The 25,283-nt window shown below is 36.3% G+C and overlaps 1 protein-coding gene across 5 annotated transcripts in view; it reads left to right on the forward strand.

Moving 5' to 3' along the window:
• LOC109067682 (inositol 1,4,5-trisphosphate receptor type 1-like) overlaps nt 1-25,283 on the forward strand; it is a 35,679-nt gene that overhangs the window by 455 nt on the left and 9,941 nt on the right. The window contains exons 2-43 of one of the 5 annotated variants that reach the window (XM_042758579.1): nt 1,372-1,480; nt 2,431-2,501; nt 5,366-5,481; nt 8,024-8,110; nt 8,254-8,412; nt 8,549-8,647; nt 8,833-8,916; nt 9,031-9,177; nt 9,278-9,373; nt 9,526-9,570; nt 9,776-9,930; nt 10,014-10,113; nt 10,202-10,363; nt 11,369-11,509; nt 11,596-11,754; nt 11,855-12,027; nt 13,352-13,471; nt 14,116-14,310; nt 14,389-14,640; nt 14,735-14,876; nt 15,111-15,258; nt 15,556-15,743; nt 15,878-16,004; nt 16,086-16,140; nt 16,223-16,388; nt 18,201-18,368; nt 18,532-18,609; nt 18,693-18,830; nt 18,913-19,038; nt 19,124-19,324; nt 19,455-19,570; nt 20,054-20,189; nt 20,322-20,447; nt 20,525-20,653; nt 20,734-20,854; nt 21,082-21,266; nt 21,835-21,983; nt 22,180-22,291; nt 22,648-22,683; nt 23,481-23,528; nt 23,763-23,889; nt 23,972-24,144. In XM_042758579.1, the coding sequence (XP_042614513.1) occupies nt 1,389-1,480; nt 2,431-2,501; nt 5,366-5,481; nt 8,024-8,110; nt 8,254-8,412; nt 8,549-8,647; nt 8,833-8,916; nt 9,031-9,177; nt 9,278-9,373; nt 9,526-9,570; nt 9,776-9,930; nt 10,014-10,113; nt 10,202-10,363; nt 11,369-11,509; nt 11,596-11,754; nt 11,855-12,027; nt 13,352-13,471; nt 14,116-14,310; nt 14,389-14,640; nt 14,735-14,876; nt 15,111-15,258; nt 15,556-15,743; nt 15,878-16,004; nt 16,086-16,140; nt 16,223-16,388; nt 18,201-18,368; nt 18,532-18,609; nt 18,693-18,830; nt 18,913-19,038; nt 19,124-19,324; nt 19,455-19,570; nt 20,054-20,189; nt 20,322-20,447; nt 20,525-20,653; nt 20,734-20,854; nt 21,082-21,266; nt 21,835-21,983; nt 22,180-22,291; nt 22,648-22,683; nt 23,481-23,528; nt 23,763-23,889; nt 23,972-24,144 (5,448 nt within the window). In that variant the 5' untranslated portion in view covers nt 1,372-1,388. The remainder of the gene's footprint in view (nt 1-1,371; nt 1,481-2,430; nt 2,502-5,365; nt 5,482-8,023; nt 8,111-8,253; nt 8,413-8,548; nt 8,648-8,832; nt 8,917-9,030; nt 9,178-9,277; nt 9,374-9,525; nt 9,571-9,775; nt 9,931-10,013; nt 10,114-10,201; nt 10,364-11,368; nt 11,510-11,595; nt 11,755-11,854; nt 12,028-13,351; nt 13,472-14,115; nt 14,311-14,388; nt 14,641-14,734; nt 14,877-15,110; nt 15,259-15,555; nt 15,744-15,877; nt 16,005-16,085; nt 16,141-16,222; nt 16,389-18,200; nt 18,369-18,531; nt 18,610-18,692; nt 18,831-18,912; nt 19,039-19,123; nt 19,325-19,454; nt 19,571-20,053; nt 20,190-20,321; nt 20,448-20,524; nt 20,654-20,733; nt 20,855-21,081; nt 21,267-21,834; nt 21,984-22,179; nt 22,292-22,647; nt 22,684-23,480; nt 23,529-23,762; nt 23,890-23,971; nt 24,145-25,283) is intronic. The other 4 variants (XM_042758581.1, XM_042758580.1, XM_042758582.1 and 1 more) reach the window with 4 other exon arrangements.

The raw sequence follows: 25,283 nt of genomic DNA on the forward strand, positions 1-25,283 counted from the left end.
AGGGCATGCGTTTGCTGGATAAAGTTATGTGTAGGCTACATGCTTGGTGTTATATCTGTCTTTTTTGTTTTGACATTGTTGACAAGGGTAGAAAATGTAATTAGTTTCTGTTGTCAAGACAGACGATCTGCTGATGTTCAACAGATAAAATGGGACAGAATCTGCATTACGCTTGCAACAGCATCAGATACGATATACGCAATAATTACATATACATGCATTTTCATGTTAAACAAAGAACAGTTTTTGTATGCTTTTTGATTTGTATGTAGATAGAAATTCACATGCAAATCCCTCCTCCGCACATCCGCACATCTCTCTCTATCTCTCTCTCTCTCTCAGTCTGTCTCTGCATATTAACGGTTTGGTTGGCTAACGTTAATCATTTGTTAATCAAATCTAGTTGTTACAGGAAGAATCTGTGATGATACAGTCATCAAGGGAGTTACATGGAACTGTAACAGACAGTACAGTATGCACACAAAATTTGTTTCTATAGTAAACCTATTTCTTATCAGCTGGGTAATTCCTGTTCTGCTTTACATTTCCTGTCTCCCTGTCTTAATATGTTGGATAATCCAAAATTTTTAACATGAACATATGGATAATAGGGATAGTAAAGTATTTAAGACTGAACATGTGTGATGCTGTTTGCAGAAATTAGCACTTAGCATTTTGGCATGTTTTGCCAGTTACAAATTTGACACTGAATGTATGTTTTAGTATGGTATTCCAATGCACTGGACTTGTCCAGTCAGTTAAGTTAATAAATAACTTGTAATTTGCCAGCTTCTGGTGATCGAAACTGAATGGAGGAATGAGACTTAGGGTTGAACTGAATTGGAACCGAGGCCCATGCTATATAAGCATTAGGTAATAATATATGTTTAGGATGGATTCAGCTAAGCTATAATAACAAAATAATAAAGATCCTGCAATCAGTTTTAGAGTCCTCAACTTGTTTGTCTGTCTTCACATCATGGGTTTCTGATTATTTAATATTTGATATTTCCAATCACATGTTGGTATTTAGTTGATGCAGTGAGCCACTTGTGGTTTAAAGCCAAGTATGCTGTCTTTGAAGACATTAAATTGTTTTAGACTTGAATATTCTTCCTTTGTTTTTGTAGAAACATTCTGTTTATCGAGCTCTTCAGAGCTAATATTTTTTATATGTTCTATTTGAAATTACTTTGTTTCTGTATTTTGTACTGTAGTGAATGACACTTCTAACTACAAATCATATGTATACTGTATGTTGCTTTACATTCGTAAATCTACAGCTCTTTTAATGGTTAGAGCTGCTGTTAGGCTTGTCTGTTTAATGATAAACCTGCACACAGACCTTGTCATAACCTCTGACCTCTGCAGGTGGTGGAGTGGTTGCCATGGTGGATAAAATGTCAAGTTTCTTGCACATTGGGGATGTTTGCTCCCTTTATGCTGAAGGCTCTACCAGTGGCTTCATAAGCACTCTAGGGTGAGTTGATTGACACTGACTTGTTTGAAATGACATGCTCATAAAATTGAATTGAAAGCAGATTAGCGGATATTACGAACAGGGTATTTAAAATGAATTTGTTCCAAGAGTGATTATTACAGCAAATAAATGATTAACATGCAGAACCAGCTCATTTGTTAAAGGTCCAGACACTCTTTTCTCATAAATTCCTCAACGTTAAACCCCCTCTGTTTTTTTGCTGTCAAAAATCTTAAAAGAATAGTTCTCATAAATACATCTCATTTACTCACCCTTTGTATGAAACTTTGGAAACTTGCATTTCCAAAACTTTATTTCTTTCATGGAACACAAAAGGAGATGTTTAGCAGAGTGTCCAAGATTTTTAAAACAAGCTTTTCATTAAAAATTACACAATTTTTATCCCATCAGTCATCAAACAAACTTCATCAAATGACTTCAGGAGACTTTCAATATAGTGTATGAGTCATGCAGAGCATCAGTCTCCATTTATTTTAATTGCACGAAAAATAAAATTAACTAGGACAAAGGTTCCTCCTGTTGTGTTCCTTTGAAGAAACCAACGTAATACAGGTTTGGAACGATAAGAAGATGAGTAAATCTTCACAGATCTGTAATATTTGGATGATCTAACGCTTTAAAGATCAAGACTGTATGAAATTTGCTGTGGTTGAATGCTAACCTTTGATGTGTAGATAAGAATAACCAGCTGTCAGCAGTTTAACCCTGTGTATGTGTGTGTGTGTGTGTGTGTGTGTGTCTGTGTTTTTGGCTGACTGATCATGGAATTTGGATGATGTCCAGTAAGCTGCTGTTTTGGGCCAAAAAAGGCTAAAGAGATACGCACACTTACAAGTGCACACCATTATTTACTCACTCAAACACGCAGATGCTCAGACAAACCAAAAGTACAAACATCTATTGAGTAAAACTCTTTTTGTTTCAACCAGGTTGGTTGATGACCGATGTGTTGTCCAACCAGATGCAGGGGACCTGAACAACCCACCCAAGAAGTTCAGGGGTGAGCAGTTTGTGTGTGCGTGTGTTTGTGTGGATGTTTCGCTGGTTTATTTTCAGTTAAGACAGGAAGTTCTGTTACTTAAACTGGACTTTGAAGTCAAAGGTCACACATACCCTAGAGAAAATTTTGTAATTTCCATGAAAACCACTTAATTTAGCAAGTCATCCTTCATTCTTTGGAATTATTATTTCATTGTATTCCAAAGCTTGTATTCTATTATTGTCAAACAAATCTTTGAACACATAAAACAGTGTAGAACAGTCTGATCTCTTTTCTGTGGATGTTTACTTTGCTGTGGAAATTGTTACCAACACAGAAAGTGCAGATCTACTTAGTAGAAGGACTTGAAAAATGAGTGTACTTCAAAGGCTGCTCACAAGATTGTGTGTGGTTGAGGCCGACTGCCCTGTAAATTCCCCACTTCAGTCAAAATACATCTGCTGGTGACATTGAGAAGCTATATCAGGAGTAGGTGTGTGAGTGAGTACATTATACATTGTGTGTACCAGTTTCCATCAATAGTTGGCTACTGGATATTAAAGGAATAGTTTGTCCCAAAATGAAAATCCTGTCATGAATTACTCATCCCCATGTTGGTCAAAACATATATGATTTTATTTCTTCTGTGAAACTTTTGTTTTGAAGGTTCACACTGCTTTTTTTCCACACAACAAAATCATACAACGACAACAAAATAAATAATTTTTTTAAACAAAATTTTACACTATATTCCTAGTCCTTTGAAGCCATACGATATAATATTATACCATATTTTTTCATTATTCATTGCTAATCTCCCCCCCCATCACAGCTCTTAAGTTTCATACTCAGTTGTGAATATACAAACTTGGCACATCATGAAATGTGAAACAAGCCATTTTTGCAATAGCGACAACCACCATTGGTTGCTGTAACCAAATTTGATTAAAACAGAAAAAAGGTTATATTATATAAAACAGAAATATATATATATATATATATATATATATATATATATATATATATATATATATATATATATATATATATATATATATATATAAACAGAAAGTTCAAAAGAACAACCTTTATTTAAAATAAAAATCTTTTGTAACATTATAAATGTTTACTATCACTTTTGGTCAATTTAATGCATACTTGCTGAATTAAAGTTTTAATTTATAAAAAAAAAAGAAAAAACTTACTGACCCCAAACTTTGAACAGTAGTATATTCATATTTAAATTAATTACATTTTCTTTGAACAACATAAGGAACTATACCTTTAACTTTTATCTGTTTCTCTATCGAATTTATTAATCTTAATAACCCTGCTGATAAATAAACCTTGCACAATGTGCTTGAGTCTATGATGAAGAGAAGGAGAGGAGAGATAATTGTCTGATGGTCAGTGGGCCCCCATAGAGAGGAATGTATTATTTCCTTTAAATATAAACACACCAAAGCAAAACAGAAGCATGAGATGGTTTGTTTTATGTTGTTGTTATTTGGTGAATATATTTGTTTTTTTGGGTATGCATTCATTTCCAAGAGTTCAAACTTAAGATTTTCATCTGGCAGAAGATGAACGAGCAAAACAGCATTGCAGGAGGGACTTGAGCTATATCATAGTGGTTTGGTGTGGGGAATTTTTTAAATTAAGACCAGAAACCACCCATAACACCATTGTATAAGAAGTGTGAGCACTGTAGCAGCAACTTTTCTCTCCCTCTCAAAAAAAAAAAAAAAAAAAAAAAAAAAAAATATATATATATATATATATATATATATATATATATATACACACTATATATACATACAATTAACTTTTTCACTTTTTCACAAATTTGGCTACTAAATTTTTATGTTACTGGCCATTCATAACTTCTACTAGCCAAAAAATATAAATAAATAAATAAACAGAAACAAACCAAATTAACTATGTCACAGCTTCATATATACAGTAAATATGGTTATAACATTTGAATATCTGCAGCATTAAATCAAATTTAAGTATTTTTAAGACCTTTTTAAAACCTGCACAAATAAAATGAATACCATATATACAGTTACAAGTTTTCACACAAGCAAAAAGTTTTTAAATCACATTTCAGCCTTTAAACTATTTTTAAGAATATATATATATTCTTAAAAATAGTTTAAAGGCTGAAATGTGATTTGAAAACTTTTTGCTTTTAGCCTGTTTAAGATTGTCTGATTACAAAAAACTATCCATCAGTTGTAATCAGACAATCCTAAACTGTGGTTTTTATACGAGAGTGTGTTCTACATTCCTTTATTGACCCCAGAGCTTTTTGGTGCTTTATCGTCCCAATCTCCAGAAACTGGAAACAGAGACCAGATTCTCTCTCTCTCTCTCTCTCTCTCTCTCTCTCTCTCTCTCTCTCTCTCTCTCTCTCTCTCTCTCTCTCTCTCTCTCTCTCTCTGTCTGTCAGTCTGGGACTCCCCCTCTCTCCTTATTTGGTAAGACTGGAGTTCTGCTGAAAAGAAGAAGTGCATTTTCACTTTTATGCCTGTTGCATTTTTCTTAACACTTTTGAAAAACTGTATGTGTTTTCTGTTGCATTACATCCTCCTGAACTGAAAATGTTAGAAATGTTAGAAAATGTCTTTTTGCATCTGATGTGAGGACAAAAATAACGTTATGCACATATGCTCAAACCACACAGACAGAGTTTACATATTGATTTTAATACTGATTTTCTTCCTTACCTTTTATGATCAACTTGTCATCCTCATCAGCAGGTTTTGAAAGCTGTGTGTGTGTCTAAAACACAGTGTGATTATGTATGTATGTGTGGTGTTCTGTTTGTCTGTGCTGGGATGAAATGTTTGTTCCCTCTCTTTCTTTTTCTCTGTCTGTAGACTGTCTGTTCAGACTGTGTCCCATGAACAGATACTCGGCACAGAAACAGTTCTGGAAAGCTGCCAAACCTGGAGGAAACAGCACCACAGATACTGTCCTGCTCAACAAACTCCACGTGAGTGCGAAGCTTAGTCCTTCCCTAGCCACAGTCACGATCTGTTTGTTTATATTAATATAGGGAATTCCATTGGCTCCTTCAGAATATTGCTGCTCGTAATTTCTGGTCTAGAATTAATATCCACACCACAAATGAAAAACATGGAAAAAGAAAAATTAATTTTCAAGAACAGGAACTGGTTAACATGAAATAATTTGGTCAATGAATAAAGATTCATCATCATCCAACATCCACCAGCAGAGGCTAAAAGGACAACCTTACCCAACCAAACCTTGAGCTCTAAAACTTATTTGCTATTGAGAAATTAAAAACTTACCTTAGATCATTGGAAACCTCATCTTACATTGTTTGCTGTGTTTATGCTCAAAGATAATGTCTTTTTAACAGGGTTCCCATGGGTCCTTGAAATCCTTGAAAGTTTGTGAATCTGAAAAAAAAAAATTTCAAGGCCCTGGAAAGTTTTTGAAAATAAACATACATTGATGCAGGTCCTTGAAAGTGTTTGAATTCATTTTGTACAAGAAGTTTTCTGAAAAAAATTCCATATTATTCCCTCTGATCCACTAATGTGTTATTTCGCCAACAATTAGTGGCCTATGCATACAAGCTTGCTTGATTTACATTAGTTACGCACCTTTAAGTGTTTTGTGCATGAGGTACTTTGTGTTGTACGTTGCCACGACATTAGAGTGTCCATATTTCCTCTTTTTTCCCAGATATGTCCTCTTTTTGGACCTAAAAAAATGCATCTGGCCAGGATCTCTGATCCTTTTGCTTTCTACAGTCGCCAGTGAGTTTTTATATTAGAGCGCTGCGAGGGACTGTTTTCTTAATCCCACTACCACTGAATTTCTGACCATTATTGCCCGCTCCCATGATTTTTGTGTCCAATCCCACCCGCTCCCTGCAAACATTGTAATTTTCACGCATCAGGGAGCTGCTATCAATACGCAGAGTATTTAAATCTCTTTTGAATCAGCCATCTCTCTCTCCTGAATCCGCGATCAGTCAAACTGACTCCTGCAGCTCGTGTTGAATGCAGGGTTGCCAAGTCCGCATTTTTTGGCTACTTTTAAACTGTTAATGGGTTGATTTTGCCCGTGGGTTAAAGGTTTGAAATGTTGTTTAATAACATTTGACTAAAATGCTTGTATTGAAACATTTTGCATTCTGCCTATGATAAAACTGTGCAAGATGTTAAGTTTTGTGAAGGACGCCACTGGTAGGAGATTTTTAGCTGTGTTTATGATCAATATGCATAACAGTGACTGTATAATATGTATTTTAGGTATGGAAATTACATATTTTCAGTTTTGATATTTGGGATATGGTCATTGCACTAATTTGGGCACTACTTTAACCACCAACCAACCACACCCCAGCCACCCTCCCCAACCGCACCCACTGTCCTCTTTTTGGAAAACTAAAATATGGTTACCCTACATGGCGATCATGCATGCACAAAACTACTAGGATGGTACCTCTATGTTTCACAGACACACCCATAAATTAATATTGAATTGCTTTGCTTGTTAAGATAATGTAAACCCATGAGGCAAGATATATATTCATATATCTTAAAACTTCTGGTTACATAAGCCTAAGCTCTTTTCAATAAAATCCATGCAAAAGTTAATATCAGATCATTTTAGAATACAGTATAGGATGTACCGAATAGTCTTCAGTTTTATGAAAAACAGAAATACAACAAATAGAATATCGGATCTCTGTCATATGGCCAAAAATAAATGCAAAAAAAGAAGCTTTTTTGCATAGTTATGTTTGACACATGAAAACTGTAACAATGTATCTTACAAGGTAACACAATGTAACCTCACTCTCACTTCAAAATGTGTCCCCACACTTGAAAGGTCCTTGAATTTGAAGTTAATCTAGAGGTGGGAACCCTGTTTTAAGGAATGATGACATTACATTTTTAAATCAAATTTATCAGATTAATTTGTATTTAGTAGATTATGGTTGCATCAAAAACAAGTTCATCCAAGAGTGTAAAACATTCCTTTACAAGTTACTTCAATATTTTCATTTAAATCAATATGCATTTATTATTTTATTTGCCTACCATGCTTAAAAAAACAAATCAAGCTTAATTCAGTTGGATAATTATCAAGATGATGTAAGTCATTTATTTGATTGCTTGGCTAAATTGCCCAACCTCCTAGATTTCATGGCTTCAGCCTGCAGTTAGTTAACCCTCTGCTTATGATGTGCTTGTAAATGAAACATATTGTGAAGAATATTGAACACCTAAACAATGTTACAAGATGTCAATAAAGAGTGCAAAGTTTGTTTACTATTCAACTTTTTTTTGGAGGACGGTTAAGAAAGTACAGTATATTTATCAGCTTCTCTGAAGCTCCCTCAGATGTTCTGAAGAGCAGTAGTCACTGTATCTGCTTACGTGGTGTTCTGGTGTTCATGTGGGAAATGCAGGTTTGAGCCTGGCCTGCAACATGTCAAGATCACAATTTTTACATTTTTTTCTCTCATTCTTTTATTTCTTACTATATGTTTTTAGCATGCTGCTGATTTAGAAAAGAAACAAAATGAATCAGAGAACAAAAAGCTTTTAGGAACAGTCATTCAGTACGGCAACGTCATCCAGGTAAATCTCTCACAAACACATGAGCACAAATATTACCTTAGGGAATATTTAAATTGTCTTTATAATATAGAACACTTAATATGTAGAAATTCTGAATATTTAGCAGTCAAATTAATTGTGTAATTGTTCACACATATTTGCAGCTTCTCCATCTGAAGAGTAATAAGTATCTGACGGTAAATAAGCGATTACCAGCTCTTCTTGAGAAGAATGCCATGCGTGTAACCCTGGACGCTGCAGGGAATGAAGGCTCGTGGTTCTACATCCAACCCTTCTATAAGCTCCGCTCTATTGGAGACAATGTGAGTATAACATGCAAAACAGCCACTGTAATCTTGATTATTAATTTGATTTATTATGTAGTCCTGCTTCTTGCACTAACATAAACACTTATTAGAGTCCCACTTGTTATGTTTTGTGTGTTAATGTGTTTTTCAGGTGGTCATTGGCGATAAGGTTGTGTTAAACCCTGTTAATGCCGGACAGCCGCTTCATGCCAGTAGCCATCAACTTGTGGATAATCCAGGATGCAATGAAGTAAAATACACATATAAACACATGGCTATGTTAAGAATGGAATACTAGTTTACAGTACAGTGGAGGTGGAGGGGGGGGGTCCTTGATAGGATCAAAAGGTCACTTCAGCATTGACAATTAAAGGGGAAACCCACTGGTTGAGGTTAAGAACCACAGCTCTATTCCATTATATTTTTCTCTTTCAGGTGAATTCAGTGAACTGCACTACCAGTTGGAAAATTGTTCTTTTCATGAAATGGAGCGACAACCAGGAGGTTGTCTTGAAAGGAGTATGTTTCATACACATACACACTGCACAAACAGTGACCTTCACATGTATTTTTAAGGCGTATATTTGACTAGAATTAATATTTATGGCCTTTTAATGAAATACATGTTATCAGGGTGATGTGGTGAGGCTGTTCCATGCAGAACAGGAGAAGTTTCTAACATGCGATGAACACCGGAAAAAGCAGTATGTCTTTTTGCGTACTACCGGGCGCCAGTCTGCAACCTCCGCCACTAGTAGCAAAGCACTCTGGGAGGTAGAGGTAAGTTTAGGACTCAACTTTGTGAAGTTGAACAGATGTTTTTGTGAGTGTGATTTTCTACTGGTTTGGGAACCTAAACAGATGTTTGGATGCTTTTCAGGTGGTTCAGCATGATCCCTGCAGAGGTGGAGCCGGCTACTGGAACAGTCTCTTTAGGTTCAAACACCTGGCCACCGGCCATTACCTTGCTGCAGAGGTTAGACTGATATGTTACCTAGAATAAGAGTTCACACACAAACACACATGCAGATACATCAGAGTGTGTCTATTTAGAGAGCTTGATGTTAGCAAGAGCAGAGAACATGATTTGCAACATTTATCTAATTGTTCTCACCTTATTGTGATCAGGTAAATCCAGACTATGAAGAAGAATACCTGGAGACCCGTTCCTCTGTGAGTGTGTGTTTGAGAGCGTGTGTGGCTGTGTGTGTGTGTGTGTTTCTCCCCTTTTAACTGAGCTTCTTATTAATTCATAGTGCAAGCCATTTGAGGGTCTCTTTACCTTATTGCTCTCCTTTCAACACATTAGTTTAGACAAAGCAGTGTCATCTTGAATGAGACGGCGACTGAGCCGTTGATCAATTTTTTTCTCTTGCAGCTGGATTCGGAGCAGGAAGTGATGCGAGCACGTGCACATAACCCTCAGGATAAGGTTATGTACACACTTGTGTCTGTTCCTGATGGCAATGACATATCATCAATCTTTGAGCTTGACCCTACTACTCTGAGAGGCGGAGACTCGCTTGTGCCAAGGTACAGCGAGATTGTGACTTCTTGTGACTTCTGATTAAGTGCATATATATTAAACAAGCTGTATTTTGGATTGTGCTTGTCAGAAACTCATACGTGAGGCTCAGGCACCTCTGTACCAATACATGGGTTCACAGCACCAACCAGCCAATAGATAAAGAGGAAGAGAAACCGGTCATGCTTAGAGTGAGTGAGTTTCTGTCTCTGTATGACTGTAGCATTGGTTTATGGATTCTCTGAAGTGTGTCTCCTCCACTCTATATTTGTGTCTCAGATAGGAACATCTCCTCTGAAGGAAGATAAAGAGGCTTTTGCTATAGTTCCAGTATCTCCAGCTGAAGTTCGCGATCTGGATTTTGCTAATGATGCAAGTAAAGTCTTAGCTTCCATTGCAGCCAAACTGGAGAAGGGCACTATCACCCAGAATGAGAGGAGGTAGAGGTTACCTCCTTCTATTCATCCATGTGTAAATCAGTCCATCCATCAGTCCATCTGTCTGTCCTTCCATTCATCAATCCAGCCAACCATCAGTTTGTGTGTCTGCCTGTCCATCTTTTCTTCAGCCATTCAGTCACCCATTAATTCAACCATCGGTCTGTCACTCCTTCTGTCCTTTCTTTTTTTTTTAACCATTTATTAATCTTTTTATTCATACATCCATATGTCTGTCTTTCTTCCATTCTTTCTTTTAAACCATTTATTAATCTTTTTATCCATCCATCCATCGATCCATCTCGTTGACCTTTTTCCAACCATCCATCTCCACATCTGTTCGGTTCTATTTTTTTGCTTCCTCATTTGTCTATCCATTCATTTATCCATCCATCAGTATTTTCATCCATCCATCTGTCCTTCCTTCCTTCAACTATTTCTTCTTTCCATCCATCTATACGTTTGTCTATCTATTCATCCTTCTGTCCTTCTTTCCTTCAACCATCTAGCCATCTATTCATTTGGTCATCTGTCTCTGTATTTGTCCTTCCATCCTTCAATCATTTGTTCATCTTTTCATTTATCCATCCATTTGACCATTTTTACATCCATATTTCCATCTTTCTTTACTTCTTTTGTTCTTTTCATCTATCTATCTATCTATCTATCTATCTATCTATCTATCTATCTATCATCTCTCCTTTCTTTTTCTATTTTTTCCTTTCTTCCTTGTTTCATTCATTTATCTGTCCATCCATAAATCCACCCACCTACCTGCCCATCTGACCTTCCTTCCATCCATTTGTCTGTTCATTTATCTGTCCATTTGTCCACTTTTCTTTCATTCTTTCATCCATCTGTTCATCTATGATTTATTTCCATTTTTCTTTGATTTCCTTCCATTTCTGCCTTGTAATAATAATACAATAATATATTTGTAACCAATCCACCTTTATGATAATTTTTTAAATCCTCTCACACACTGTTTCCCGATGGCTCTCTTACACAATCAGTGACAAAACTGCTGGAGGATCTGGTGTATTTTGTGGTGGACATTCCCAGCAGTGCTCAGGATGTGCTGGAGATCACAGTCAACAAACCTAACAGAGAGCGGCAGAAACTTATGAGAGAGCAGAACATACTTAAACAGGTACTTTTATATCACATCTTAAGTTTAGTTTTAAACCATCTCACTTACATTTAAATGACCTTTTATCTTGTGATGTGATTGACCAGATATTCAAGCTGCTGCAGGCCCCATTCACTGATAGCGGGGACGGCCCTATGTTGCGGCTGGAAGAGCTCGCAGACCAACGTCATGCACCCTTTCGTCACATCTGTCGGCTCTGCTACAGAGTCCTACGTCACTCACAACAGGACTATCGCAAAAATCAGGTAAACTAAACTACTAAAATACAGTCATAACCCCTTATACTACATGCACTTGTTCACTTGTATACTACATGTGCAATATTCCCCCTTTCCCCCTCTCTAGGAGTACATCGCAAAGCAGTTCCGCTTCATGCAGAAGCAGATAGGATATGATGTCCTTGCTGAAGACACTATCACAGCCCTGCTCCACAACAACAGGAAGCTTCTAGAGAAACACATTACTGCAGCTGAGATAGACACCTTCGTCAGCCTGGTTCGCAAGAACAGAGAGCCCAGGTGTGTGAAAATATATCTGCATAAATGTTCTTGGTCATTTACATTTATTCATTTTGCAGACCCTTTCATCTAAAGCGAATAACAAAAGAGAAATTTTATAATGTAAGTGATTCATCTTAAGAACAAACTAATACAGAGATGTTGGTAAGACTAAGCGACAGTGAAATATAGGTTTTAAAGTAAGTGTTTAGAAGCACAGTATAAGTGTAGAAAGGTGTGTCTTCAGATTAGGGATATGCCAGTATCGAATTTTCCTGTTGCGATTAATTGCTAATGCTTTTATCACGGTATACAGTATTATCACGGTATTGCAATTTAGTTTAAAAAAACATGGTCATTATACAGTATAACAGGTCAAATAACTTTTTTCTTATAACAAAAATAACTGAACATTTAAATACAATAAAATACAGTTAAATATATAAAGTTAAAAGTTTTACACAGATTAAAGTGCAAAAGAACTATAAAGACCCATAGGTATCACTAATAATAAGACCTTATTAGTTAACGTTAGTTAATGCATTAACATTCACAATGAGTTATTAGTCTTGGTTAAAAAATACAAGTCTTAGTTCATGTTAGCTCATTAAATAACACAGTTGCAACTTTCGATTTTAACAATGTGTTATTAAATATTGGAATACCTAAGATGAATGAATGTTCACAAGAATTTTTCATTGGCAGTTTATGTTAACTAATGAATTAACTAATGTTAACTAATGAAGCTCTAATGTAAAGTGTGAATGAACAATAAAGAATCAAAACACTTTCAAACTATATCTAGGGCATGTTGCAGTACAGATTAAAATTAAAAAAAAAGGTTGAAAATAAATAACCTATTAAGTCTAAATATTTACGTGTTTGGCAGAATGTAATTAGAATCTAGCAGCTGCTTTATTCATGTGGTTTCCAGGGTAAGGGCTGCATTTTCTGCCATCTGCTATCAGAGAGTGAATGTGCTTTCATTCAGTGCATCTCTCACATGTTCCCCCATGTGCTTCTCTTACGTGGTTGTTTACATCAGAGCACACTTCTTTCAAGCAGCATATAGCGGTGTTGTGCATTTTGACCAGTTGATGGGAATAGTATTCTTAAAATGCATTCCAAATTCTGAATAATTTGTAATTTATAATTATTCACGGAATTTAGAAATTCCCACGATAACAATATCGTTTATAGTCATTACCGTGATATATCGCATTACCGAATACCAGCACATGTCTACTTCAGATGTTTCTTGATGATTGAATGACTTGAATATATTTGTAATAGTTTTTGTGTCTTATCCTGAATGATTGAGTTTTCTTTGTCCCTGTTTCTCTAGATTTCTGGACTACTTGTCAGATCTGTGTGTGTCTATGAATAAATCCATCCCTGTCACACAAGAGCTCATCTGTAATGCTGTGCTGGACCCAGCAAATGCAGACATCCTCATCGAAACCAAGTACAGCCCCACTCTGACTATTATGCTATGTACATATTTAGAGCAATATACAGTAAACTAACATTCAGAAGTTTGAAGTATGATTTTTTTTAACAAGAAAATTAATAGTTTTATTTAAGAAGGATGCATTTATTTGATTGAAGACATTATTAAAAATGTACAGTATTTCAAATGAATGCTGTTCTTTTGAATTTTCTATTCATTAAAGAATCCTGAAAAAAATGTATCACGGTTTCCACCAGCAGCACAACTGTTTTCAACACTTATTTGTAATGAGAATTGTTTTTCGAGCACCAAATCAGGATATTAGAATGTTATCTGAAGGATCATGTGACATTTAAACTGGAGTAATGACTGCTGAAAATTCAGCTTTGCCAAAACAGGAATAAATTACATTTTAAAATCTATTACAAAAGCAATAAAACTAAAAATAAAAAATATCCTAAATGAAATTAATTAATATAATTCGGCAAGCACAATATCGAACAGGCAGCCACATGATCGAGGGAAAATCAAAACATCCCATCAACACAGATTCAAATCAGAAAGTGTGATGAAATGCATGAAGTGTTATGAATAGTAAGCCCATGGCTAGACGCCTGTGAGTGTATTACTGAGTGAATGTGTGTGTGTTTGTGTGTCAGGCTTGTGTTATCACGGTTTGAGGTGGCAGGAACAGTGCTTGGCGAGAGCGCAGAGGAGGAAGAGGAGGATGAGGAGGAGGTATGGTTGTTCTGGAAGGACAGTAGAGGAGAGATGAAGAGTAAGAGCATCAGAGAGCTTGCACAGGATGCCAAAGATGGACACACAGAGGACCATGAAGTTATTAATTATTACAGGTATGCACACACACACCTACACTTACATACGATGCGAGGAAAATGATGCAGATATGTAATAAAAACATCTTCTGTCAGGTATCAGCTGAATTTGTTTGCACGGATGTGTCTGGATCGGCAATACCTGGCCATTAATAAGATATCAGCACAACTGGATGTGGATCTGATCCTGCGCTGCATGTCAGACGAAGACTTACCCTTTGACCTCAGAGCCTCATTCTGCCGGATGATGCTGCACATGCACGTAGACCGTGACCCTCAGGAGCAGGTTACTCCTGTCAAATATGCTCGGCTGTGGTCTGAAATCCCTTCACAAATTGCCATTGATGAGTAAGTGGTTCGCTTTAGAAACAGCGAACAGTGAAAAGCCCAGTTTTAGTGAGTGGTCTGTTCATCAGCCAGTTGTTTTTCTGTTTCTTACCAGTTATGATAATGATGGAACATCACGTGATGAGGTGAAGGAGCGCTTCTCTCAGACGATGGAGTTTGTGGAGAATTACCTGCGAGATGTTGTGTGCCAGAGTTTCCCGTTCTCAGACAAGGAGAAAAACAAGCTCACTTTTGAGGTGTGCCACCTCATGAAAACAAAAAATTAGGTGTCAGTTTACCAAAAAGTTACATCACTGCATCTTTACTATTATTTGTACATTAGGCTCATTATAGATTGCGCCATGTTAAAAAAACATAAAAATTTTAAAACCTTTTTTAACTTATTACAAAAAAATATTTGTCTGACAAAATTACCAATGCAGTTTTTCTGCGGGAAACTACCTTTCCACTTTCCACTATCTGTTTTATAGGTGGTGAACTTGGCGAGGAACCTTATCTATTTTGGTTTCTATAACTTCTGTGACCTGCTACGGTTGACCAAAATCCTGCTGGCCATCCTGGACTGCGTCCATATCAGCACTCCCTTTCCCATCAAGCTGCCTGGAGACCGTGGCAAAGGTCAAAAACACCGCTAGCTATGGACTCTAAATAAAATTTTCTTCATGTGGTCATAATTTATTTATTCAAGTCAAAAGTGTTATTTAAATGTTTTGGAAAATGTTTAAGAAATGTTTAGTCAAAAAAATATTCGATAGGTAGAAATAACTCTTAATGTAAATTTTTACAGTCTCGATAATAAAGTTTATCAGAGTTAAAAAAAAATAGCTTTCACTTCAAGTAAATACATCAAACGGATTTACTGAAAAATTGTTTATGTGAAAGTGCTCTGAAGTCTTTCTCTGACCGCCTCTATAGGAAGTAATGTGATGCGGTCCATCCATGGGGTGGGAGAGCTGATGACACAGGTGGTGTTGAGGGGTGGAGGATTTCTGCCAGCCACCAACCACAACCCTCCTGACAGAGAAGTTAAATCCCAGAGTGAACCTCAGAAACAAGACATACTGGTGATGGACACCAAACTCAAGATCATTGAGATCCTACAGGTGTTAAAACACATCCTAGTCCATAATTAATTGGATTGTAATGTTCTGTTTTAAATCATTGTTTGAGAAATTTGTGGGCTGAATGCCTGGTAAATGCCAAACTAGTTAAAAAAACTCTTTAATTTTTTATGTAGTTCATTCTAAATGTCCGGTTGGACTACAGGATCTCCTGCCTGCTCTGTATCTTTAAAACAGAGTTTGATGAGAGCAACTCTCAAACAGAGCCGTCTGTAAATCAGGACTCTCCTGCCAGTGTACAAGGTAAAATGAGCAAGCGTGTGTTTGTGTCAGTATCAGCTGGTATGGGTCAAATGTTGTCTGAATAACCACTGTCTTTGTTAGGTGCGCTGGACTTTGAGCACATTGAGGAGCAAGCCGAGGGGATTTTCGGAGGAAGGTAAGAAGGTTGTGCTCTTTAATAATTTGTCTTATGTTTGTGTGCCATATGTGTGTGAATCTGAGTGTGTTTGTGTATCTAGTGAAGAGAACACCCCACTAGATCTTGATGATCATGGTGGCCGGACGTTTCTGAGGGTTTTGCTGCACCTGACCATGCATGACTATCCTCCACTGGTGTCACGAGCCCTTCACCTCCTCTTCCGACATTTTAGCCAGAGGCAGGAGGTCTTACAGGCCTTTAAGCAGGTATTTATTCATAGATTTATTCATCCATCCCTCCATTCCATTTCATTTAATTTCATCCTTGCCAGTATTCAGTTTTACACAGTATTTCTTTTTGTTTTGTAGTAGTCTTGTCATATCAATTTTAGTAAATTAAATTTTACTGTGGCTAAAATGGTATGTAATTGTAGTCGATTTTATTTAAAATAGCATTATATTTAAAATTAATTTAAATTTAATTATTAATCTAATTTAGACTTTCATTGGGTGATTGTGGTTTATTATTTTAAATAGGGATGCATCGAATGTTCAGCAACCGAAATTCTAAGCGAAAAGACAAATAAATTGTACCAAACAATGACGTGATGCGATCAAATAGCAACCAGCATAGAGTGAGAGGTGTGCACTCTTAATAATGCAACAAACATACCAGCAGTTTGGAAGCATTTAAAACTGTCCGAGAAAGACGCAAAAATCATTACAAGCGCCGGCAGCAAGAGACTGTTTACTACTTGATCGCATGTCTTCAATTAGAAGAGGAAAAGGGTGATTGTTGCTGGTTACTGTATGATGATTGAAATCATGAAATGGCCTTAAACAATAAGTAAATAAATTGCAGAACATTATATTTTCTAATACACAAACAAATTGCATGTATTCTAACAGTTCTGCACGAGCTCACAGCGGATCTGCTTGTTAACCAGGGTTCAAAGTCCAAAGCGCGAGGAAAATCCGCACTGATACAGTGTTACTCGTCTGTTGCTCAGTCAAATTTTTATGAATTTTTACTAGGCATGTGACAATGTGATACGTGCAACGTATTTGTGATGAACTTTATAAATCAGCTGTTGTCAACAATAGAAGCATTGAGGTCTTCCTGCGTGTTTCTGCCAAAATAAAAGTTGAGGAAAAGCAAGAACTCCATCAACATTCATAAACGTTAGTATTGTAATTTTACTGTTGTTCTATAAAATAAAATAAAAAAGTAAGACAATAATAATGATAATAATAATTACAACAGCTCTGTTAATACATTTATTATAACATTCACACGGTGTTCAAATTGGGATCTGTAATATTTTCTAATATTTTAAAAGAAGTCTCTTCTGCACAGCAAGGCTGCTTTTATTTGGACAGTAAAAAATACATGATTCAAGAAGTGGGCATGATTTAAATTTTAAGTTAAATTGTGCTTTGTTGTTATGTCTGCTAGAATGTTAAAAAATGTTCAGTGTTAAATATTTTTAAATTGTAGTTTTTTTAATTGATTTTTTCTTTGAAAAGCAAGACAAAACAGTAAAAAGCACATTTTGGCTATTTAATTTATGCAATGGCGGAAAAAACTGGCAAAACTCCAAAACTGTGTTCGGCATTCAGTGTTTCATTTTGTTCAGATTCGCTTCGGCAAATAATTTTCATTTCGGTGCATCCCTGATTTTAAAATTATAATAATTTTATTAATAGAAAAAATATTTACATATTTGTAATCATTTAAATTAACTGTCTTATTGATGACTAAATAAAAAAGCCTTTGTAAACAAACTTTTTAATGAATGAGGCATTTATATAGTGCTTTACTATGTACTACTGTGCTTCACAATCATATCAGCAGGTCTCTCCTCAGCCACCACCAGTGTGCAGCATCCACTTGAATGATGCAATAATGAGTAATAATGGATGAGTTTAACAGTGTTGAGTTTTGGTGTTCATATACACATGTATCCATGAATCTTTTACCATATATTTCGTATCATGTATTGTTTCTTACAGTGTAGTGTTGTATAGTGTGGTGTCATGTTGTGTACATTAATAGTAAATAGCATTTATTTATTTTAGGTTCAGCTCTTGGTGACCAGTCAGGATGTGGAAAATTACAAACAGATCAAGTCAGATTTGGATCAGCTAAGGTCTATAGTAGAGAAATCAGAGCTGTGGGTGTATAAGAGACAGGGGTCAGATTCAGGGCTGGACACTGGAGAGGTCGCCACTGAAGCACACCATAAGGTCAGGATGTGCTCCTGTTATTATTTGTCCATAATTAACTAAAAAAAAAACTTTGAAACAGTAAGAAGCAATATAATTGCTCTTTTCAGAAATCTAGTGAATTATATTATAATTGGATATTGTATATTATGTTGTTATTATATATTTTTTCTGCTCTTAACAGGGTGTCATCAACTCAAGTAGATCAGACAAACCCAAAGTGGAGAGTGTCAGCAGCTCAAACTACAGAGTCGTGAAGGAGGTGAAATGTGTTTATGTTTTATGGAATTTTTAGGTTTTGACAAGTAGAATGTTCTGTGAAGTATATCTTATATTTGTGTGTAGATCCTTCTGAGGCTGAGCAAACTGTGTGTTTTGGAGGGCATCTATGGCAAGAAGAATAAGAAACAGCAGCAGCGGCTCCTCAGGAACATGGGAGCTCACAGTGTAGTCCTGGAACTGTTGCAGATCCCTTATGAGAAGGTGTGTGTGAGCCTTTGTGTAACTGAACGGGTTAATTAATCACTGATTTATGTGTTTCCATGTGTGTTTGTTGACGTTTTAGGGGGAGGATGTTCAAATGCAAGAGATTATGACTTTAGCTCATCAGTTCCTTCAGAATTTTTGTGCTGGAAATCAACAGAACCAGGCTCTTCTACACAAACACATAAACCTGTTCCTCAACCCTGGGGTGAGAGCACAAATACATAAACAAACACATTTTTATCTGTGCATTTCAACTGTTGAATCCTCTGTTCATGGCTTTCTGTTTTTAGATTCTAGAGGCAGTCACCATGCAGCATATCTTCATGAATAATTTCCAGTTGTGTAGTGAGATTAATGAGAGGGTAGTGCAGCACTTTGTGCACTGCATCGAGACGCACGGACGCAGTGTCCACTACCTCAAGTTCCTCCAGACCATCGTCAAGGCTGAGAACAAGTTCATCAAGAAATGCCAAGACATTGTCATGGCTGAGGTCTGTGGGCCAGATTAACAATTTTTGAGATTAGTGTTTTGAAATACAAGTCCCACATTGCTACTTTTCCACCCTATTCTCCTCAGACTAGTGAAGACTGTTCTTATTGAAATGATTTGTGTGTACTTAGTTGGTGACAGCAGGTGAGGATGTGCTAGTGTTCTATAATGACCGGGCATCTTTTCAGTCATTGGTTCAAATGATGCGTCTTGAGAGGGAACGACTTGATGAGAGCAGTGCACTCAGGTATAGAGGTTTATTGTCCTTGTTTCCACTCTATTAATACTTCAAAATGTAAAAAAACGGCTATTTTAAAAATGCAAATACTATAAAAAATACAAATAGAATATAATATACTGTAATATAACTTAATATAAATAGTTTGCATTTTATGTAGTAAAATTACATTATTTAATATATAATTACATAAAAAATTATAATTACTTATATAATATAATTTACATTGTATTTAGTAAAATTGTATCTATCTATCTATCTTTATATATATATATATATATACTATTTATTATTTTTTCCTTACATGTGTCATTATATGTTGTGTGTTACACTGGAGTGGAATTTGTCAATTTGTCATTTATTTTTACGTAAAATCATACAAATCACACGTTTTACAAAATCATACAAAGTTTGTAAGTGTATGTTCTTTGAGCTTAAATGTTCAGTGTTTGGCATTATAGGTATTAGATTTGGTTTCACTGACTCTTGCAGGTATCATATTCACTTAGTGGAGTTACTAGCTGTGTGCACTGAAGGGAAGAACGTCTACACTGAGATCAAATGCAACTCCCTGCTCCCCCTCGATGATATTGTACGTGTGGTCACTCATGAGGACTGCATCCCTGAGGTGTGTGCACCAAGGGAATAAATCCCAAAGTGTTTGTCTTTGATGAATGTGTTGAATACTTTTAGATTTAGGTTGTTAAAAAGCCATCTGAATGCAACCTTTTAGTATGTGAGTGTAATACTTCATATGTAGGTGAAGATGGCCTATGTGAACTTCCTGAATCACTGCTATGTGGATACTGAGGTTGAGATGAAGGAGATCTACACCAGCAATCACATGTGGAAACTTTTTGATGATTTCCTGGTGGACATCTGCAGAGTAAGACTAAACAAACACTCACAGATATACTCACATTATGGTATTGATGTTTAGACATTCAGCATGGCTTTCTGTAGGTGTGCAATAACACGAGTGACCGTAAGCACGCTGACACAGTTCTGGAGCGCTACGTTACTGAGACCATCATGAGCATCGTCACCACCTTCTTCAGCTCACCGTTCTCAGACCAGAGCACAAGTTTGCAGGTAACACACGGCGTCTTTCAGCAGCCCAGTACACCTGAGCATCATTTAGGCCATGTGACATCTCTCTGTCTGTGTCTCAGACCCGGCAGCCAGTGTTTGTGCAGCTGCTGCAGGGAGTTTTCCGTGTGTATCACTGCAACTGGCTGCTCCCAAGTCAGAAGGGCAATGTGGAAGCCTGCATCAAAGTGCTGAGTGACGTGGGTAAGAGCATCATTTCCACCAGCTGTTTTTATCTTTCATAATACTAGCTTCTGTTGTATAATTGTATTGTATAATAACATTATAATTTTAAAATTGGTGATAGAAAAGTTCCTAGAAAAGTGGTTCTCAACCTTTTTGACTCAAAGTTCCCTGCGCCACCAGTTGTTTTTCATGCATAAATGCATAAACCTGAATGTATGTGTCTTTGTCTGTTTATTATTGTGCAGCTAAAGGCAGGGCCATAGCCATTCCTGTGGATCTGGACTGTCAGGTGAATAATCTGTTCATGAAGTCCAACAACATAGTGCAGAAAACAGCCCTCAGCTGGAGACAGTCCGTCCGTAACGCTACACGAAGAGATTCTGTTATGACCACCTCCCGAGACTACCGCAACATTATTGAAAGACTCCAGGTGAGTGAGTGATTTTGCCTCTGTTTTCAAAACCTAATGAGCCACCTAAAGGAACAGCATAATTTCAGCCAAATTCTAAAGCAGTATTGCACATATCCTTTCATGGAGAATGCAGTCCCAGAATGCATTGCAGTTAGGTAATTGATTTTTAATTAAATATAATTGATTCAGTACTAAAATGTTTCAAATATCCATTAAAAATATTCTTTAAAAATCTGTTAAATGTGTTTTTAATGCTTATTAGAATAATTTGTAGTTATCTTAAAAAAATGATACCTCTGTTAAAAAAAGAGTCGAGTCTCCTATGCGTAAGTGCTATTTCTGTGGCGTATGGATTTATTGCCTATGTAGAGCATTCCGAATTATTTATCTATGAGGTTCAATTCTGGTTAAAATGATACCCTAGAAGTGAGCCAATGTTGTCTTTGTGGGAATCACCCATGTCTTTTCTATAGTTCCTATCACTAAACCTGCATTCAATTGTTTTGCCTCAGTGGCTTACTTTGTTTGAGTGTGTGGTGAATGTATGCTTTTGCATGTGTTTGTGTATGTGTATGTGTATCTGTAGGATATAGTGTCTGCATTGGAGGAGCGGTTGAGGCCTCTGGTTCAGGCTGAGCTGTCTGTATTGGTGGATGTTCTCCATCGTCCAGAATTGCTGTTCCCAGAGCACACTGAAGCCCACCGCAAGTGTGAGAGTGGAGGCTTCATCTGCAAGTATGATGAACTTTTGTTTTCTCAAAAATGACCCTTCAGTATCTTCAATAAATATATACATATATACATATATATATATATATATATATATATATATATATATATATATATATATATATATATATATATACATATATATCAATTATTATTGTACAACATTATATTATCTAACACCCTTTATCTGCTTTTTGTACAGATTGATAAAACATACCAAGCAACTTTTAGAGGAAAATGAGGAGAGGCTTTGTATCAAAGTTCTGCAGACACTCAGAGAGATGATGACTAAAGACAGAGGATATGGAGAGAAGGTATTTACCACAATAAAGCATTAATAAAGGACTTATAGAAGTGTTTTATCTCTGATTACAAAAAATATAGATATTTTCTTAAGGTGGAATACAGATGTGATAGCAAAACATCTTAGGTGTTGTGAGAGGTTGATTGTATTGTCTTCTACACGTACTGTATTTATTTGTAGTGTCTGCATGTGTGACCTTAATCACAAATGCAAGTCCAGTAAGAGCACCTTTGATGAAGTTTGTGTTGATGATCACATTTCCTCTGTTATGTCTTCCTGTTAACACTGAGGTCACTAATAGTTACTTGCTTAATTTGAAGTATGTCCACTCTTTCATTAACCCCATCCTTCGCTCCTCTTTTTCAGCTACTGGAATTTGATGATGAGATGGATGTCACTGAGGTTGTCCTCTTTTTGTCATTCATCCCATCTTCCCCTTGTTTATTTACCTTCTTTTTCTCTACTCTTCTATCCTTGAGAATCGGAATAGGAAAATTGACCTAAGAACACATATTGTTAGATGTGATATGGATGTTGATCTGTTGTGGTTTGGTGTTTCCCCTAAAACAACTTTTTACCACTAAAAAGTAGCCAGTCATGATTTTGCCAAGCTCTGGTGAGAAAGAAAAAAGTATTTATAAAAAGCGCAAGCCCTTCAATATGTATGCCCTATTTTAAATTCCTGTTTCAATAAGAAACACACAAGAATTTGTTCTTTAAACCATTTTGTGGTGCTTTAATAATGCTGCTAATACAGTATGATGTTATAGCAAAATTAAAGATTGTTCTGAAAGACTAAGAAACAATCCTTTGAGTGTAGATTAATATTTACAAAGTATTTGAGTAATAACTGTTATGAATATCTGGACAGTTTGGGTATTAACTGTTATGTTACAGACCTTTTATTCTGACCATAACATTCTCCTCTTCTGCTTGTTCTGTTCACTTTTCTACACTTAATTTTTTTACATTCTGTTCAGTTTAATTATAATGTATATAAAGATTTGCTAACATAAATCACTCCCATAGCATAACTAACTACTTTACCATGAGCTAAACACATAATTTTAGTCATTTTTGTCCACTGATATTATTGTAACACTAAGCATGCTGCTAGCATAGAGCTGGAGATTATTGCATGGTGATACTCTACTAACTCTGTGTTAGTGTTCTGTTGTCCACTCTGCTCACTCACTCAGGTGGTGGATGTGAGTCTGCCACCCAAACAGCTGGAGGATCGGAGGAGGGTAGGTCACTAACTTCACCTAACCCTGCTTTCCAACCACACATCTGTACCTCTCAGCTGCCCTGGTTCAGCTATATCTATTCCTTTAATATTTATTCCAATTTATGATACATTTTGTTCCAAAGAATACCGTTTTACAGTCATGCGATGCACAAGCCAAAGCAACAATGGCAAAAAAAAAAAGCTTCCAAAAATCAGATGCACATTGAAACACACACTCTCATACTCATCACAGGGGGAGGCCCTTCGGCAGCTGCTGGTCAATCGTTACTATGGTTTCAGGAGTGGTGGGCGGAGAGAAAGTCTGACCTCCTTCAGTAACTCCACGCTGACACCTGTAGGACCAATCAAGAGCCAGCCTGGTGGGTTCATTTTTCACTGTAGCTTCTGGGAACATTTGTGATATAAATTAACATTTGTTTTTTTGTGTTTGTGTGACTTCAGGGGGTTTGAGCAGGGCTGAGATGTCATTGATGGAGGTGCAGTGCCATCTGGACCGTGAAGGGGCATCTGACCTTGTCATTGATCTTATTATGAATGCTACCAGTGACCGTGTCTTCCACGAAAGCATCCTATTGGCTATTGCACTGTTGGAGGGCGGGAACACCATCATACAGGTCAGAAAGGCCTGTCAGTGAAATGATAAAGCAATAGAATTGATTGTTGTGGTAATAAGTTATTTAATATTCACTACAGTTTAAAAGTTGGGGTCAGTATTTTTTTTTTTTTTTATTAAGAAATCTATGTTTATTCAGCAAGGATGTATTACATTGATCAAAAGTGACAGTAAAGACTTTTATGGTGTTACTAAAGATGTTCTATTTCGAATAAAATCTGTTTTTTTTTTTTTTTTTTTTTTTTTTTCGTCAAATAATCCTGAAAAAAATTCAGCTTCTGAGCTGTCCACAAGCAAAACTCACTGAGGCCCCGTCAACATGTAGACGTGTTTAGCTGTATACGCATATATTTTGTATCGTTTTGTATTTTATTGGAATTGGGTCCAGCGTTTTGGGAAAGTGAAACCGATATTTTTTGAAACCGGGTCCCAGAGTGGATAAATCTGAAAACGCCGTCCTTGCGTTTTCATGTGGACAGCGAATCCGTATATTTTCTGAAACTATGATGTCATCAGCCCACATCTCACCCCTAGTCAGACACCGCTACGTCACGTAATGGAAACAAAAACATGACCAAACAACTGAACGATTGTCTTTTTATTAATTAACATCAACACAGATAATAAATGTATTGTTCCATGTTCCTTTGTATAACGTTTCTGTGCATAGTCCAAGTCTTCTTTTCCATTTATAGTGTATCTCTGTGGCAAAATTACAGCGCCACATACTGGTCTGGCATGTATACTACATCCTTTTGTGTTCGTTTTGTGGTTTCGTGTGGACGCAGATATTTCTTGAGACGAGGCAAAAAAAAAGATTGGATAGCGAAAGCTCTGGGCTTCGTGTGGACTAGGGATATGCTGGTATCAAATTTTCCTGTTGCGATTAATTGCTCATGCTTTTATCACGGTATACGGTATTATCACGGTATTGAAATTTAGTTTAAAAAAACATGGTCATGATACAGTATAGCAGGTCAAATAACTTTTTTCTTATAACAAAAATAACTGAACATTTAAATACAATAAAGCAATACAGAAAAATATATAAAGTTAAAAGTTTTACACAGATTAAAGTGCAAAAGAACTATAAAGACCCATAGGTATCACTAATAATAAGACCTTATTAGTTAACCTTAG

The sequence above is a fragment of the Cyprinus carpio genome, chromosome A6 (assembly GCF_018340385.1).
Source record: "Cyprinus carpio isolate SPL01 chromosome A6, ASM1834038v1, whole genome shotgun sequence".
NCBI classification, from domain to species: Eukaryota; Metazoa; Chordata; class Actinopteri; order Cypriniformes; family Cyprinidae; genus Cyprinus; species Cyprinus carpio.